This window comes from Brassica rapa, chromosome A10 (genome assembly GCF_000309985.2).
Source record: "Brassica rapa cultivar Chiifu-401-42 chromosome A10, CAAS_Brap_v3.01, whole genome shotgun sequence".
NCBI classification, from domain to species: domain Eukaryota; kingdom Viridiplantae; phylum Streptophyta; class Magnoliopsida; order Brassicales; family Brassicaceae; genus Brassica; species Brassica rapa.
The window spans coordinates 19662230-19679165 of NC_024804.2; the positions used below are offsets into that span (position 1 = coordinate 19662230).

A 16936-nucleotide genomic window follows, 5' to 3' on the forward strand; every position below is an offset into this window, starting at 1 on the left:
TTATATAATTTATGTTTTTAACGTTTTACTAAAATACTTTTTCATATAACAATACAATATATGTATATAAATTATCTTTTTTAATTATAATTTTTAGATTTTGGATAATTCAATATTCTATATAATTAATAATTTTATTTAATTAACATTTAGTTATAGAATTTATGTTTTTAACTTTTTACTTAAAGACTTTATCAGATAACAATGCAATATATAAAGAAGTTATCTTTTTTTTAAATTATATTTTCAGATTTTGGATAATTCTTACTATTCTTAATATTAATCAATTATCTAATCAAAATCAATTAAAATTTCGTTCTTATTTTTTAATTTATTTATACATTTTATTCATTAAGGGTTAAACGATATTAACCACTCTAACTTTCAGTGTGAGAACTCCATTGCGGAAATTTACTTCGCAAATAATAGTATTGATAGATAGATAGATCAAAGACTAGAGATAGAAAAAATGTAAGAGAAAAACGAAATACTTTTTTTTTATAAATGAAATAGATAAATACAGAAGTCTGTTGGGTAAAAGCTAATATCGAGCTCTTGTTGTTGTCTTTCTAGAAGTCTTTTTGTGTCTGTCTGATTAATCGATTGTCGGAGAAGATGAAGAGAATATTCGGTGCGAAGAACAACAAAGAGCCTCCACCGTCCATCCAGGATGCTTCTGATCGGGTTTGCATCTCTCTTTTCGATTCCTTTTTTGTTTCTTATTAATCGTTAAGAGGAATGTAGATGATTAGGGATAGTTTTTTTTTTTTTGAATATTTTGTTTCGAGATTTAAAAGCTGGATGAAGTGAATTCATGAGCTATGGCGAACTAGTTGGATCTTTAGAATCCCTAAATGTATTCTTCTCATGTTGGCAGATCAATAAAAGAGGAGAGTCAGTGGAAGAGAAGGTTAAGAGGCTTGATGCTGAGCTTTGCAAATACAAAGACCAGATCAAAAGGACCAGACCTGGTCCTGCTCAAGAAGCAATCAAAGCTCGTGCTATGCGAGTTCTCAAACAAAAGAAAATGTAAGAGAAAATCATCATTGTGTTCATATCTTGTCTCTGCTTCTCTCAATGGTTTAATTAATATCATGATTTTTTTTGGATTAGGTATGAAGGACAACGTGACATGCTCTATAATCAGACTTATAACCTTGATCAAGTTTCTTTTGCTGCTGAAGGCCTCAAAGATGCTCAACAAACTGTATGTATCATCCAATCACTTCTTTTTTTATCTTCCTAAAGATATCTCATGTGTTTTTCATATGAATATTATGATGCTTTATGTACATGAATGTGGATAAATCCTATAAAACTTGATTAATTGCAGATGACAGCCTTGAAGTCTGCTAACAAGGAGTTAAAAGGAATGATGAAAACCGTCAAGATTCAAGATATTGATGTACGTTTTTTTAGTTTCTTTTATTATTCAAGCTCTCTTGTTATTTGCTTCCTAGTAATAAGTAGTAACTAGTATTCTTTAACTATGGGTTATTAACTGTATGACACAGAATCTACAAGATGAGATGATGGACTTAATGGATGTGAGTTCTGAAATTCAAGATTCACTGGGCAGAAGCTACAATGTTCCTGATGACATTGACGAAGATGATCTCATGGGTGGTAAGTCCTTAAATCAATTTTTGTGGGGGATCAGTAGAAACTTATTTGCCATGTATGTTTGTGAATTACAGAGCTTGATGCACTTGAAGCTGACATGGGAAACGAGACTGAAGCAGACGGAGTGCCTTCCTATCTCCAACCCGACAAGGAACCGGATCTTGATGAGGAACTTGACTTACCTCCTCCACCACCAGGAAGGACAACAACAACAGGAGCCCAACCTGAACGAGCTGCTCAAGTGAGTTTCCCTCTCTAACTCTTATGTGGTAAGTTATGATGAAGAACATTGTTTTTATGTTTGTTTGCTGATGAGAGAGATTTTATGATGAAAACAGAAGGCTGAGGATGAATGGGGATTACCTGCGGTGCCACGTGCTTCACTTCGGGGTTAAATTCACACTTTCTGCTTGTGTGCATACAAGAATGTTCACCTCCAAGCGTTTGTTTTCACTTGTGAAAGCTACTAATACGTTTTGTGCATAACAGTCTCATAAACCTTGGATCCTCGATTTGTTCATGAGAAGCAGTGATTTAGTTTTTTTTTTCTTTCCAGTCACTTGTGTTTGGTCCATTAGTAAACTTTCAAGTAATGAAAAGGTTAAATGTTTGGTATGTACTCAATGGAATCTTGTTCTGTTCAGGTTAGTTTTATGTGTTCTCTCTGTTTTCCTCTGTTTCTAGACAAAGAACTCATGTGGCTTTTAGCAGTTTTGATGGATGATCAAGAATCATGATAAATATCTCCAAGGCAATTTGGAGTAAACTGTTTGGTCAAAGGTTAAAGACACATGTTCCCGTTTGGTAGAACGTATACGATACAAAATTCTGTCCTTTAGATGCTCTCACGTACCTTCAAATTTTCATGGTTTTCTAAAAACTTTTGTTATATTGTTTTTTTTTTGTTGTTGAGAGTTTTTAGATTACCTGCAGATAGATAATGGAAATTTATAATGTGTGGAATCAAATAGAATGTAACGTCATATTATTGATATGTAATCATATCATTCACGCACTCATTGTTGTATAAAACTTAGAGTCTACAACGTCTAGTGACACTAAATATCGAATGACGAAAAGGAGTAGGGAGGGAGAACAAACGTGAAGTTCCCCTCCGGCATCACCCCTATGCTTTCTTGTGGCTTAATCTGCAGGAAAGCAATAAGAAAAAATTGGTTTAGTAATTAAACGAATATGAGGCCGGTACTGCAACTAGTCTTACCATCTCTGGGTTGGAGAAGGAGTTCTCATCCATCACACTGGCAGATGTAAGTACTTTCTTCTTTTTTGCAGAAGCTTTCGTGTTGCTCGAGTCCAATCCAGTCATCTTTACCTTCAGCTCTACTGTCACGTTTGCAAAGTTAACAGCCTGCAAATATATATATATGGATATCAACCCACAACATTCATTTTTCAAACTCAAAATCTGTAAAATAATCACACTTGAGAAACAACACAAAACCTTAATCTGTATGTAATCAGAGCCATTGCTTTGGAAGGATATGGCAGATGCTTCAACATAAGAAGAGTTTCCCTCCATAGTAGAGCTGAGAAGAGTTGCTCCACTTGACTCTGTGAAGAATTGTTGGACCCAATAGCTTGGTGTTCCATACAAATGAGACGAGTTGAAAACTATAGCATCTGGCAACCACCTGATAAATAAATAAAAACAAAGCAAAACGTCTTTGATGATTTCTGACTAAACCATTCAATGTAACTAAAGTGAGAGAGATACACATACCTTCTGTCGTTTGTGTTAACGAAGAGAGGTGCATAGCTTACCATTCCTACAACATCACTGCAAACAAAAAACAAGGAGAGTAAATGTAAAAAAAAACTTTTGTTATGTGGTGGTCCAAACCGGAGAAAGACGAGAAAAAGTTGTGTAAGAAAAAACCTGTTCTTTTCCAAACCAAGGAGGAAACCTGCTTCACCAAGAGCGGCTAGAAGGTTTCCCTTATTAGCATCTGTTTCGCTCTTCGCAGCGTATTCACTAACGAAAGCCTGTGAACCAAACAAATGTTCAAAGCTTCATCAATAAGATATGCAGAGGCTATGAGGAGATGGTTCTCCTCTAGATGATTCTGAAACATTTACAATTGTAGTGTCTTTTAATTTCTAAAAACACTAAGTACATGATGCGTTCATTGTAAAAAGATTTATTTTGGGTTGAATAAATTTAACATTTATTCAAAAAAAAAGTTTTTGTTGCATGAAAAATATGAACTCTTTATCACCTTTGGACCATCACGCGATGTATTGTTAAACTTATGGGACATGGAAAACAAATCCTTGGCAGGAGCATAAACCTGGAACAAAAAGGAGATGCATACACACAGTTTGATTGGCAATCATAAACGTTTGTTTGTGTATGTTTTTTACGTGAAAATCATAGTAATCAGCGGGGTGATCGAGTGGTTGAGACGATCCATCGCAGTTGGAGATGATTTTGATGTCTGGATAGGCTTTCTTGATAGCATTATAGAACTCAAGGTAGTTTCCTGAACAAAAATAAAATTGTGTATCTAATTTAGTATATGATCAAAAGCTCCTTTATCTTCATTAGGTAAGTAAAGGTTAAAACCTTTGTAGTATTTTTTCCCACACTCTTCATTCCCAACAGCAACATATTTAAGGCCAAAAGGCTTTGGATGTCCCATTGCAGCTCGAACTGATCCCCATGTTGAATTAGCATCACCACGAGCAAACTCAATACCATCTAGCGCTTCCTGAAACCAAACAAAATAGAAAGAGATCACATTTTTAGTTTTGTCACTGCCTCACTAGTGAACCGCAATCACTCTCTTAAACTTAAAAAGAAAGAGTTTCATGAGAATACTTGAACAAACGGCATGATACGTGCGGTTTCAACTTGATCATGATGACTGATTCCTGCAACAGTTTCAAAGAGGTTAATACATGTAGTAGTGAAAGTAAGAAGAAGTGTTAAAGATATAGTTAACTGAAGAGTTACCACTGTTAAACACCCATATTGGAGCTGCACCGAGATCTTCAGCCAGCTGCAATAATATTTTGCTTAGAAAAATTAAACTTAGGTGAATGATTCAACACTTAAATATGGTTACAGAAAAGGTAAGAATATTTTTACATGAAAGAACTCAAAGTGACCAAGACCATCATCTGTCCAGTAGTTCCAAACATCACCAAAGTGGCCAGGCCTCTCTTCCCAAGCTCCCACGGTTTCTTTCCAGTGGAATGCGTTGCTTAACGAATCACCCTCCACATAACAACCACCTAACTCAAGAAAATACTTTATAAGTATTTTAGCTTATTTCACAAAAAAAAAAATCATAAAAAAGACTCGCAAAAATATTAATAAGTCTTTTAGCTTATTTCATCTAATTAATTCATATATTACTAAAGATAACATGAAGTGAAATGGTGTTTTTGCAATTTAGAGATTACCAGGGAAACGGATGAAACGAGGTTTTAGATCAACCATCATTTGGAAAAGATCATTCCTAAAACCATGTCCCTGTGACCGAACCAAAAATATGAATTAGTAGCTTGATTACTCTAGGCTGTTTCTCAAAGAAGTAAACAAACCTACCTTATAAGTATCCACAGGCATGGCTGAGACTTGATCAAACCAGATTGAACCATTTTTGGTAGTTGTCAATTGAAGCCTTGCGCCATCATCTGTTCCATTTGCCTCCAAAAGCATTTCCTTCTTTGTCCATTTTGAAACCTCAGAAGCCAAAGCTCTGCAAGAAGTAAAAAAAAAATGATAAACAAACCAGTCTTGAAAAAATACTAGGAAACTATTAAAACAAGACTTTGAAAGTTTCGCTCTTACATAATCTGCTCTGATGCAAGAGTTAGTGATCCATTCGAGCTTGTCAAAGACACAGACACATCGATGTCCCCAGTGGAACGCACATAAAGGGTCACTTTGTATTTCTTTCCTTCTTCAATGTTCTACAAAAAAAATGGAAGTGAATAGAAATTTTATATTTATCATCAGAGAAAATAGCAAAGTATGAAACGTACCATGCCCCAGTAACCCGGGTTATAAACCCCGACTCCTTCTGATGGACAACCACTGCTGTTACAAAGCACTTCCATTCTAAGTGCAATTTTGTTGCGCTCAAAACATGAAGAGCGGTCTGTAACTACAGATATGGTTGATTCATCTCCAATAATGGACCATGGCCAGATACTGGAAGGAATGATTTGTCCACCAGCTTCAAATCCTGGAGCAAAAGATTTAACAATGAGTTTAGTTTTGTTATTTTCACCATTCTTTTTTCATGAAAAATGTTACAGGAAATAAAGTTAAAATTCAGACAAAAACCTCTGTTGCTAACAAGTTCAGCCCACAGTCCACCTGCTCCAGCATGATTGATTTCCTGTCAAGAATTACTTGAGATTTAGTTTTATAAAGAGTTACATTGATACTTAAAGCATCAAACTATGTAAAAAAATACAAGAAAATCAGAGTAAGTCCAAGATTCGTTTGAATATAATTTTTGGTGACAGCATAAAAAAGCCAGAAAAGTCATGAAACTGTGTTAAACCTCAAAGAAGATCCCAAAAAGGGTTTCAGGAATGGGTCGTCCTATGGCGTTGGAAGCTTCTACTTGCAGTGTCACATAATGTTTTTCGTTGTCTTCTCGAGCATCAACAAGACGAACATTCTCGTAAGCAGAATAAGAGCCAAGGAGAAATAATGTCAGGAAAATACTTGTCAGAAACTTCAGAGAACACTCCATGTCCATCATCGCCAAATCTGATCAAAGGAAAGACATTACAGGGTTAATTTATATATCAATAAAAAATATTTCTTTGAATTTACGAGAACGACTTAGTAACTACATACAGACTATTTTGGAAAGAAAACAAAATGCACATGGTATCCTATGCTTTTTCACTCCGTTTACGGGAAAGAACCATTCAATACAAATTAAACAAAATTATTAAATACTTAAAAGGAATTCAATAATTAATCTAAAAAAGGAGAAAAGAACATAAAATGACGAGGATTTCAATTTGACTACTTAGCACTTTACCTAACTAATTACACATTTGCATGAAAATACTGAAATTAGAGGAGACGTGAACGCAGAAGTCTTTTGCCGATTTCGACTATAAAGTAAACCAAGAAGTTCAGAGACATCTAAACTTTTGTCCTCCATTGCAAGTTTCTTAAGTAATGGTTCTTAAAAAAAAATTACACAACTCAAACAATTACCATCTGTACAATATACTTTCATTCATGGTGCTAAGAGCATGATTAACCCTAGAAACCCATTAGGTTTCTTAATGACTATTTAAGTATTAAATTTTAGTTAAAAACTTTAGTTAAGAATCACCTAATTTTCTTGCTTCAATGGAAGTTTCTTAATGAAGAGTTCTTAAAAAAAAAAAAAATTAAAAAGATGAGTTGTAATCAAGTTTCAGGCAATGTACACACAAGAAGAGACAGAGAAAGATCATAGATGAGCGTTTTGTGACATTATACTGTGTCGAAATTGTAAAAGAAAGGAGCTCAATCCTTTAGAATCTGTGAACCAATGAACTGAAATTAACTTTATAGTGTATGGCAACAAACTTGATAAGACTACAACAACAACATGAAAGTTATGTAGCTGCCGATAAAGCAAAGGGGTTTTAAACTTACTTCCTGGAAAGCCTTGGACTGACTGTTACAAGAAGCAAAGGCCATGTTGGCAACAGGGGGCGCAGCAGAAGCAGAGCCCATGCTGTTGGCAACATGGGGCGCAGAAGCAGGGGCAGCAGCCTCAGAAACAACGGTTTCATGCTTAATGATTCAGTGAACACACAAAACAAAGAAAAAAACCCTAATAATTACATATCAATGAAAAATTAACACGATGGATTATTAAAGGAATCAGAAAATGAAATTCATACCAGTTTGAAGAGGCGGGGTACGTGGTGGTGCAGGGCGAAGGATGATAGTTCACTCGAATCAGCCGAGCTTAACGCTCGACTTCACCAAACCTACCATCTTTGGATCCATGCGCACATATTCTTACCGGAAAGCTAGAAAAAGAGGCGGCGAGATGGCAACAACACGTGGAGGCCAAAGGAGCCGTTGATGACTGAGGGAAGGGAAGCAAGCAACTGGTGAGAGACATAGTAGCTCGTCGGTTCGGTGAGAAAGAAAAAAAAAGATTAAATGGGATGCTGACACGTGGTTGAAAAACCACTCTAAGGATTGATCACCAAAATCATTAATTAAGAATCGGTAACAAAGTTTTTATTTATTTATGATTTAATTATATCAGTCATTTAGTTTTAAAACCCCCTTAAGAATTGCCCATAATCATGGTTTATAAATGTGTTTAGAAAATTTAAAACAACACTAAAGATCATAGGCTTCAATGTATAGAGCATTTACTGAAAAACTCAATATTTTACAAAAATATAATTAATGCAAGTTTATGTTTATATGCTTAGGTAAATGAATAATGCACTTTTATATTATTTTGACTATAATCTCAAAAAATTAATTGAAAGATTTTCTTTAGAAAAAATATAATTAACACAAGTTTATTTTTTATGTAGATTGATATGCTTAGGTAAATGAATCATGCACTTTTATATTATTTTGACTATAATCTCAGAAAATTAATTGAAAGATTTCCTTACGAAAATATAATTAATGCAAGTTTATGTTTATATGCTTAGGTAAATGAACCATGCACTTTTATATTATTTTGACTATAATCTCAGAAAATTAATTGAAAGATTTTCTTTACAAAAATATAATTAATGCAAGTTTATGTTTAAATGTATATATATATATATATGTATGTATATAGGAATCTAAAATATAATAGAACTCTCAAACAATTTATAAAACATCCTACAAAATGAGTCTTTCCAAAAAATGTATATTAATCGCATTTGTTTTCACTCTTTTCTTTGCGATGTCAATTGTTCGCTGCACCGATATTGTTTCTGGTACTACATTAAAATTTAATTTTTAGTTATGCTAAAGTCTTCATTCCTGCATAATTTTAATACTTTATTATTTCTTACTATTTGAATAGATTTCGGAGTAAAGTATAATATGTGCTATGGTCCATGTGACGACAAAGGAGTGTGTAGGCCGTTTTGTTATTCCAAAAAAGGTCCGAAAAGGGGAGACTGTGTTGGTGGCACTTGTTGTTGTGATGAACACTAAATAAAATATTAAATAATATCATTTGATATTATATCTTGTATGAAATGAAATAATATTACCAATAATACATAAAATTCTTTTACAAAAAAAATATAAATGTTATCACATTGAAGTTACTTTGATTAACCTCGAGAAAACATTAGTCAAAGTGCATGTCTTTTCTAAAAAAACATTGATAAAAGTATAGCAAAATATTAATAATGTAAATATGTAATCCCACATGACATAGAACTGTAAACTATGGAAGGGAAAACACGTGAAGAACAATTAACGTTACATATATATGTCATGCAAAAATAAATGAAGTGAAAAAGGAAACTAATAAAAAAATGGTAAATGTAAGTAAGTGAAAAACAAAAATATTAATTTAAAAATAAAATATTCATTTTTTCCTTTGTACATATATTCATTTTAAAAAAAGGAAACTAATAAGTGAATGTAAATGTAATTAAGTGAAAAATAAAAATATTCATTTTTTCCTTTGTACATATATATTCCTTTTTTTCTTTTACCAAAATAAATATTCATTTTTTCTCAACATTAAAATAAATCCTATGAACGGAGACGTCTCATAAACCCTACATAGTAGAAGCTCTGCAGATGCATTCAGTCCATGTTGTCTTGCAGCTTCTATTGGGCCGAATTTCTGTCACCATTCTGATATACTCTATTCTTCAGTTTGATTTTTTTTTTTTTGAAACTATTTATTTTGATATCTTTTGAGTCGACATAATGAATCACGAGAATAAACCTCTCTAACACGAGATTCTACTTCGACAATACATATCTCCACAACCTTAAGCAGAAGAACAACATAGTACATATGTTAAATTCACATTTGGGTAAAAAAATTGATAGGTTTCGCCGATGGATCATGTCTTCATCGTCAATCTAGCTGTTGCGACTAGGCATTTACTTGGATGAATTTATGTGATAAATCATGCTCCAGGTAGTTAAAAACTTTTTATTCTTAGTTCAGGTATTAAAATTCAAATTTGTTATAAGTTCAGGTATCGGATTGCATCATTTGTTTCGTTTAAACTAAAATTATTCAGTTACGAACTGTGTCATGTCACCATTTTACGAACATGATGACGGTTGTATGTATTTAAATGTCTTTTATTCTAAGTTGATGTATTAAATTTAAATTCGTTATTAGTCCAAATATCAGATCACACAATCAAATAGTTTATATATTGATTAGGCGATATGGCCTAGTTCGTGCACTAATTCACCATTTTGCCTAGTTTCATCCCTTGATTGAATTATTACAACTATTCTTATGGATTTGAGTGAGTAGATCGAGAGAAACAATGATGTAAATAAAGTTTATTAAAGTTTAATGATATTATAGGTGTTGATAATCAATGGACATATATACGTGAGAGAGATTTCATGAAGTCGAAAGAAAATAAAAAATTGTAAGATGACAAGAATGATATATATAAGTTTACAAAAAAAAGAGACTGATATATATATGTGTGTGTGGAAGGGAAAACACATGAAGAACATGCAAAATTAACGTTACATATATATGTCTCATGCAAAAATAAATGAAGTGAAAAAATAAAACTAATAAGTGAATGTAAATGTAATTAAGTGAAAATATTTATTTTTTCTAGACATATAAATAAACCGTACGACGGAGACGTCTCATAAACCCTACTACATAGTAGAATAGGAGGCGGATGAAGCATTAGCTTCACGGCCAATTACAATAAATATTATTTTGGGGCAAAAGTATGTGAAAGGTGTCATTAGTTCAGTGGTTGAGTATGCTGCTCTAAACTGATCACGTCACCAGTTCGAGATAGTCTAGCACTGTTTTTATCCGTTATTTTAGGTTAAATATTTTATACTAAAACAAAGGGGAAATCGCATTTTAAACATTGAGAGTGTCATTTTCTAACACTTTAAACACTGAAGTTATTTTACTAGCACTTTAAACCTTTAAAGTGACATTTTTATCATAATAAACCTCCAAAGACGTTTTCCTGTTCATAGATGACCAGTACTGTTTATTTTACCAGTATATAGAAAATAAAGTTTGGAACTTTCATTGTCTCCGTTTCTCTAGAGAATAGCGATTTTATAGTGGTTAGTTATATAGAGCATTTACCAATTTTATATTCGTAGGGGTTAATACATAGATTTTGAGAAGAAAAATCAAAAATATGACATTACTATTTTAATGCATAGTTGGATCATGCACTAACATATGATGAACGTCAAAGAGTTTTGGAACCTTTATTGTCTCCGTTTCTCTAACGAATAGCGATTTTATAGTGGATACTCCACTAATTTTGGGTGTATTGTGAAAAATAAGGTTTGCATCATGCGAAAATAAGGTTTGGAACCTTTGTTTAGATATTTTAAAACAATACTAAAAATCATAGGCTTCAGTGTATAAAGCATTTATCGAAAAACTCAATATTTTCGTAGGAGTTAACACATAGATTTTGAAAAAAATTCAAAAATATGACAATACTGTTTTAATGCATGATTGCATCATGCACTAACATATGATGAAGTTCAAAGAGGTTTGAGATCTTTGTTATCTCCGTTTCTCTAGAGAATAACAAATTTATAGTGGTTTGTCCACTAATTTAGAGAGTATTGTGAAGTTTTACTAAATTAATTGATAAAAATTAAAATGATGCCCATGTACCATGAAATATAGTTTAATATACATTAATACAAACGTAGAATGTGTTTAGAAATTTTAAAACAACACTATAGACTTCGGTTTATAGAGCATTTACCGAGAAACTTAATATTTTCGTAGGTGTTACAAAAAAGAGAGAAAGAAAGAGAGAGAGAGAGAGAGAGAGAGAGAGAGAGAGAGAGAGAGAGAGAGAGAGAGAGAGGAGAGAGAGAGAGAGAGAGAGAGAGAGAGAGAGAGAGAGAGAGAGAGAGAGAGAGAGAGAGAGAGAGAGAGCAAACAAAACTGCAGATGATTGATTTGCAATGGATTTAATTGAGGAAAGAACAAGAAGTAAGAAATATTAAAATAGACAGAAAAAAAAACTCAAAAACCATATATCATCTCTTTTATTTGAACTTAGGTTTTGGTTTAGCATGGATACCCGTGTAAAGCCTGCACACAAGTCCAGAAGATTTCGACTTAAAACCAGAATGGTCAAAAGAGATTTTGACAGAATATGAGACTCAAAGTAGATGGACTCACCGAGCATGCCTAGCGTACTCTTCATAGTTCTCAAGTAGCATCTTTCCAGCCTGTTCGTTTAATGCAGATTCCGGACCCGTGGTGTTGCTTGCAAGCCTCAAGGCCTCTGGTGCTGGGATAAACTTGACTGCAGCAAGGAGGGTTTACCTGTTCGAGCCGTGGTGGAACCCTGCGGTTGAAGAACAGGCCATGGACAGGATTCATAGGATTGGGCAGAAACAGGAGGTTAAAATGATTAGGATGATTGCGAGGAACAGTATTGAAGAGAGGGTCCTTGAGCTTCAGCAGAAGAAGAAGAATCTTGCTAACGAAGCTTTTAAAAGAAGGCGTGGGAAGGGTCAAAGAGAGGTTAACGTTGAAGACGTGATTGCTCTCATGTCTCTCTGAACTCTTAAAATAATGCCTTAGTTTTTTCACCGTTTCACCTGGAGTTTTACTTTTACCGGTTCTACGTTTAATTAAGGATTCGCTTGTACATAACGTTTAATGGCCTAATCTTTGTACTGCTCCTGCCTCTGGGGATTGCAAAAGACACCTAATCCAACCGACAGCAATATTACTATTGTTATTTGTCGCCATGCGCAAGTGAACATAGTAGCACTAGTTGTATGAATGCGTGATTAAAATGGTTTGTGTAAACGTAAATACATCCTCGTTTACTTATTATACCAACATAACTAATGTTTCAGGTCTTCACTAACATAATCATCAAATGCAATGTTTTCACTAAAACATTTGATGATATAAGTAAACATGGTTAGTAGACATTTCATTTTTTCAGGTTTGCTTCGGGGTTACTGAAATTTTGACAAAGGTTAAGCCGGAGAATGGCTCAGTTCTGTCCATTTTGGTTCGGTTCAATTTTGTTTGCTTATGCCATATAATATGATGATTGACTTTCTTGCTTAAGCGTAACTTGTTTAAGCGTAATAACTTGAGTTTGTTGCTGTCATAGTATTGTTTGTATAATATTTTATTTTAAATGAATATTTTTATTTTTCACTTAATTACATTTACATTCACTTATTAGTTCCTTTTTTTTAAATGAATATATATGTACAAAGGAAAAAAATGAATATTTTTATTTTTCACTTAACTACATTTACCATTTTTTATTAGTTTCCTTTTTCACTTCATTTATTTTTGCATGAGATATATATGTAACGTTAATTGTTCTTCACGTGTTTTCCCTTCCATATTTTACAGTTCTAAGTCACGTAGGATGTATTACATTATTAATATTTACTATATTTCTATTAATTTTTTTTTAGAAAAGACTTGCAACTTTGACTAATATTTTCTCGAGGTTAATCAAAGTAACTTCAATTTGATAATATTTTATATTTTTTTAAAGCATTTTATGTATTATTGATAATATTATTTCATTTCATACAAGATCTAATATCTAACGATATTATTTAATATTTTATTTAGTGTTCACAACAACAAGTGCCACCAACACAGTCGCCCCTTATCAGACCGCTTTTGGTTTGGCAATACTTCTCACACACTCCTTTGTCGTCACATGGACCATAGCATATATGATACACTTTTTTTATTCCGAAATCTATTCGAATAGTAAAAAATAATAAAAAATTAAAATTATGCAGGAACGGAGACTTTAGCATAACTAAAAATTAAATTTTAATATAGTACCTGAAACAATATCGGTGCAGCGAACAATTGGCATCGCAAAGAAAAGAGTGAAAACAAATGCGATTACTATAAATTTTTTGGAGAGACTCATTTTGAAGGATGTTTTAGAAACTGTTTGAGAGTTCTATTATATTTTAGATTGATATATATATATATATATATATATAATATATATATAATATATATATCAATCTACATATAAACATAAACTTGCATTAATTATATTTTTGTAAAGAAAATCTTTCAATTAATTTTCTGAGATTATAGTCAAAATAATATAAAAGTGCATGATTCATTTACCTAAGCATATAAACATAAACTTGCATTAATTATATTTTTGTAAGGAAAATCTTTCAATTAATTTTCTGAGATTATAGTCAAAATAATATAAAAGTGCATGATTCATTTACCTAAGCATATAAACATAAACTTGCATTAATTATATTTTTGTAAGGAAAATCTTTCAATTAATTTTCTGAGATTGTAGTCAAAATAATATAAAAGTGCATGATTCATTTACCTAAGCATATAAACATAAACTTGCATTAATTATATTTTTGTAAGAAAATCTTTCAATTAATTTTCTGAGATTATAGTCAAAATAATATAAAAGTGCATGATTCATTTACCTAAGCATATCAATCTACATAAAAACATAAACTTGTGTTAATTATATTTTTGAAAAGAAAATCTTTCAATTAATTTTCTGAGAGTATAGTCAAAATAATGTTAAAGTGCATGATTCATTTACCTAAGCATATAAACATAAACTTGCATTAATTATATTTTTGTAAAGAAAATCTTTTAATTAATTTTCTGAGATTATAGTCAAAATAATATAAAAGTGCATGATTCATTTACCTAAGCATATAAACACAAACTTGCATTAATTATGTTTTTGTAAAGAAAACCTTTCAATTAATTTTCTGAGATTATAGTGAAAATAATATAAAAGTGCATGATTCATTTACCTAAGCATATAAACATAACTAGCATTACTTATATTTTTGTAAAGAAAATCTTTCAATTAATTTTCTGAGATTATAGTTAAAATAATATAAAAGTGCATGATTCATTTACCTAAGCATATCAATCTACATATAAACATAAACTAGCATTAGTTATATTTTTGTAAAGAAAATCTTTCAATTATTTTCTGAGATTATAGTCAAAATAATATAAAAATGCATGATTCATTTACCTAAGCATATGAATATTAGTGTGAAAGTATAGTATTTTCTTCAGATTGCATAATAATTTGTATATTGTAAACAGATTTTTCAAAATGTAAAAGATATAAATTAAAATTGTTATTATGTAGTCTATATAATTCAGCTAAATATATTTACTTTATTCAGTTATTTATATTAATCTTAGTCTATATAATTCAGCTAAATATATTTACTTTATTCAGTTATTTATATTAATTGTTTTGTAAATTTGTGTGTTTACATTAAATGCCTTCATGGCTAGATAACAACTAGTTATGAACTTTAATTATCTGTTTTTGTCAGAGGTTTATTTCATTTTATATATTTAATTTTAATTAATTGTTACTTTTGTAATATATCAAGAAAATAATGTCCAATATATTTATTATAATATGTTCATATGGTTATTCCAATCTTTCGTAAAAAGATATATTATGATTTTCTCTTATAATAGTAAACACAGACAATACAAATTTCACAATAACATATGAAATGTAAATATGTTCACACCAAGTTTTTCAAAATAAAATAATAGATAATTATTTAATATAAAACAAAAGTAAGATACCAAACATATACTAATTGACATTAAAAATTATATAACTAAAAAAATCTTGCAATCTTTAATGTAATATTTTAGAGTTACCTATTTTCAAAAAAATTAATATTTATTCATAATCATCACCATTTGGAACCTTATTGTGGTAATATATTGATAATAACACAAGTTTTGAACGTGTTAATCTCTGTAATCTGATACAATCTTGATCGTCTCAAGATTTATTAACCGTTCCATCTTATTTATCTTATTGATATCCCTCAAATTATCCTAAAGAGTGACTTTACTCTCTCACATAAGAGGTTCAATCGTAGTATTTAGGGATCGAATCCACAAGATAGGATGTTTAGGCGAGCTGATACGCTAGGACTCAACCGCTCACTTTACAACACTATCGATCAACGATCCAGTGTCGATGTCGATCGACGCTCGACTGATGATGTCGATCGATGGTTGTGGCGATTTGATTACCATTAAGAATGGTCGATCAGCTCTCGCATGTTTCTAACAAACTTAACTTAATCAGAATATTATCTACTCTCGCAGTTTCCTATGTCCTAAGTTCAGGATCTAGTTAATTACTCTAGAACCATGCATTAAGGGATCTAGTTAACACATAGATTTTGAAAAAAAATTAAAAATATGAAAATTTTGTTTTAATGTATAGTTGCATCCTTCACTAATATATGATGAAGTTCAAAGAGGTTTGGAACCTTTGTTTTCTCCGTTTTTTAGAGAATAGAGATTTTAGAATGGTTAGTCAAGCAATTTATGAAGTATTATGAAGTTTTACTATATTAATTGACAAAAAATTAAAACGATGCCCATGTACCATGAAAAAGAGTTTAATATACATTAATACAAATTTAGAATGTGTTTAGAAATTTTAAAACAACGTTAAAGATCATAGGTTTCAGTCTATAGAGCATTTACCGAAAATTCAATATTTTTGTAGGGGTTAGCACATAGATTTTGAGAAAAATTCAAAAATATGAAAATATTATTTTAATGCATAGTTGCATCTTTCACTAACATATTATGAAGGTCAAAGATGTTTGGAACTTTTGTTGTCTCTGTTTCTCTAGAAAATAGTGATTTTATAGTGGTTAATCCACCAATTTAGGGAGTATTGTGAAGTCTTACTAAATTAATTAACAAAAAAGTAAAACGATGCCCATGTACCATGAAAGAGAGTTTAATATACATTAATACAAATGTAGAATATGTTCAGAAATTTTAAAACAACACTAAAGATAAGGGTTCATTATATAGAGCATTAACCGAAAAATTCAATATTTTCGTAGGGGTAAAAACATAGATTTTGAAAAATTGACAAATATAAAAATTTTATTTTAATGCATAGTTGAATCCTTCACTAACATATGATGAACGTCAAAGAGGTTTGGAACTTTTGTTGTCTTTGTTTCTCTAGAAAATAGCGATTTCATAATAGTTAATCCACCAATTAAGGGAGTATTATGAAGTTTCACTAAATTAATTGACAAACAATTAAAACGATGCCCATATAT

At 31.4% G+C, this 16936-nt stretch overlaps 2 protein-coding genes and 2 long non-coding RNA genes across 5 annotated transcripts; 2 read left to right on the top strand and 2 right to left on the bottom strand.

The window, feature by feature from the left end:
* The first annotated feature begins 458 nt into the window (after positions 1-458).
* LOC103847254 (vacuolar protein sorting-associated protein 60.2) lies at positions 459-2289 on the top strand. Of its 2 annotated transcripts, none has more exons than XM_033282169.1 (7): positions 459-684; positions 878-1029; positions 1114-1207; positions 1334-1405; positions 1515-1626; positions 1698-1892; positions 1962-2289. In XM_033282169.1, the coding sequence occupies exons 1-6, from the start codon at positions 616-618 to the stop codon at positions 1880-1882; spliced, it is 684 nt and encodes a 227-aa protein (XP_033138060.1). In that variant the 5' UTR covers positions 459-615; the 3' UTR covers positions 1883-1892; positions 1962-2289. The 2 variants fall into 2 exon arrangements, with proteins under 2 accessions (XP_033138060.1, XP_009122561.1); XM_009124313.3 differs by having other exon boundaries at positions 1698-1864; positions 1962-2285.
* A 268-nt stretch (positions 2290-2557) lies between these two features.
* Positions 2558-7755, bottom strand: LOC103847584 (alpha-L-arabinofuranosidase 2). Its single transcript, XM_033282168.1, has 19 exons — positions 7516-7755; positions 7265-7405; positions 6162-6373; positions 5939-5993; positions 5635-5837; positions 5441-5562; positions 5195-5348; positions 5050-5119; positions 4733-4878; positions 4598-4643; positions 4463-4515; positions 4208-4352; positions 4006-4124; positions 3861-3932; positions 3521-3627; positions 3365-3421; positions 3086-3275; positions 2846-2992; positions 2558-2771 (listed from the first exon to the last, which is right to left on the bottom strand). Exons 3-19 carry the CDS (start codon positions 6363-6365, stop codon positions 2682-2684), a joined length of 1980 nt encoding a protein of 659 aa, XP_033138059.1. The 5' UTR covers positions 6366-6373; positions 7265-7405; positions 7516-7755; the 3' UTR covers positions 2558-2681.
* Positions 7756-8010: 255 nt separating this feature from the next.
* On the top strand, positions 8011-16330 carry LOC117128985. Its single transcript, XR_004452523.1, has 3 exons — positions 8011-8571; positions 8661-11238; positions 16017-16330. It is a non-coding gene; the product is annotated as an uncharacterized LOC117128985 (long non-coding RNA).
* LOC103847256 lies at positions 11866-13794 on the bottom strand. Its single transcript, XR_628752.2, has 3 exons — positions 13638-13794; positions 11982-13548; positions 11866-11891 (listed from the first exon to the last, which is right to left on the bottom strand). It is a non-coding gene; the product is annotated as an uncharacterized LOC103847256 (long non-coding RNA).
* Positions 16331-16936: the final 606 nt, after the last annotated feature.

Coding starts and splice junctions, on each gene's coding strand:
- LOC103847584 (XM_033282168.1), bottom strand. CDS start 6,365: ATGATGGACATGGAGTGTTCTCTGAAGTTTCTGACAAGTATTTTCCTG. Junction 5,994..6,161: donor TTTTTGGGATCTTCTTTGAG/GTTTAACACAGT, acceptor AATTCTTGACAG/GAAATCAATCATGCTGGAGC. Junction 5,563..5,634: donor ACCCGGGTTACTGGGGCATG/GTACGTTTCATA, acceptor TTTTTTTTGTAG/AACATTGAAGAAGGAAAGAA.
- LOC103847254 (XM_009124313.3), top strand. CDS start 616: ATGAAGAGAATATTCGGTGCGAAGAACAACAAAGAGCCTCCACCGTCC. Junction 1,208..1,333: donor TCAAAGATGCTCAACAAACT/GTATGTATCATC, acceptor GATTAATTGCAG/ATGACAGCCTTGAAGTCTGC. Junction 1,406..1,514: donor TCAAGATTCAAGATATTGAT/GTACGTTTTTTT, acceptor TGTATGACACAG/AATCTACAAGATGAGATGAT.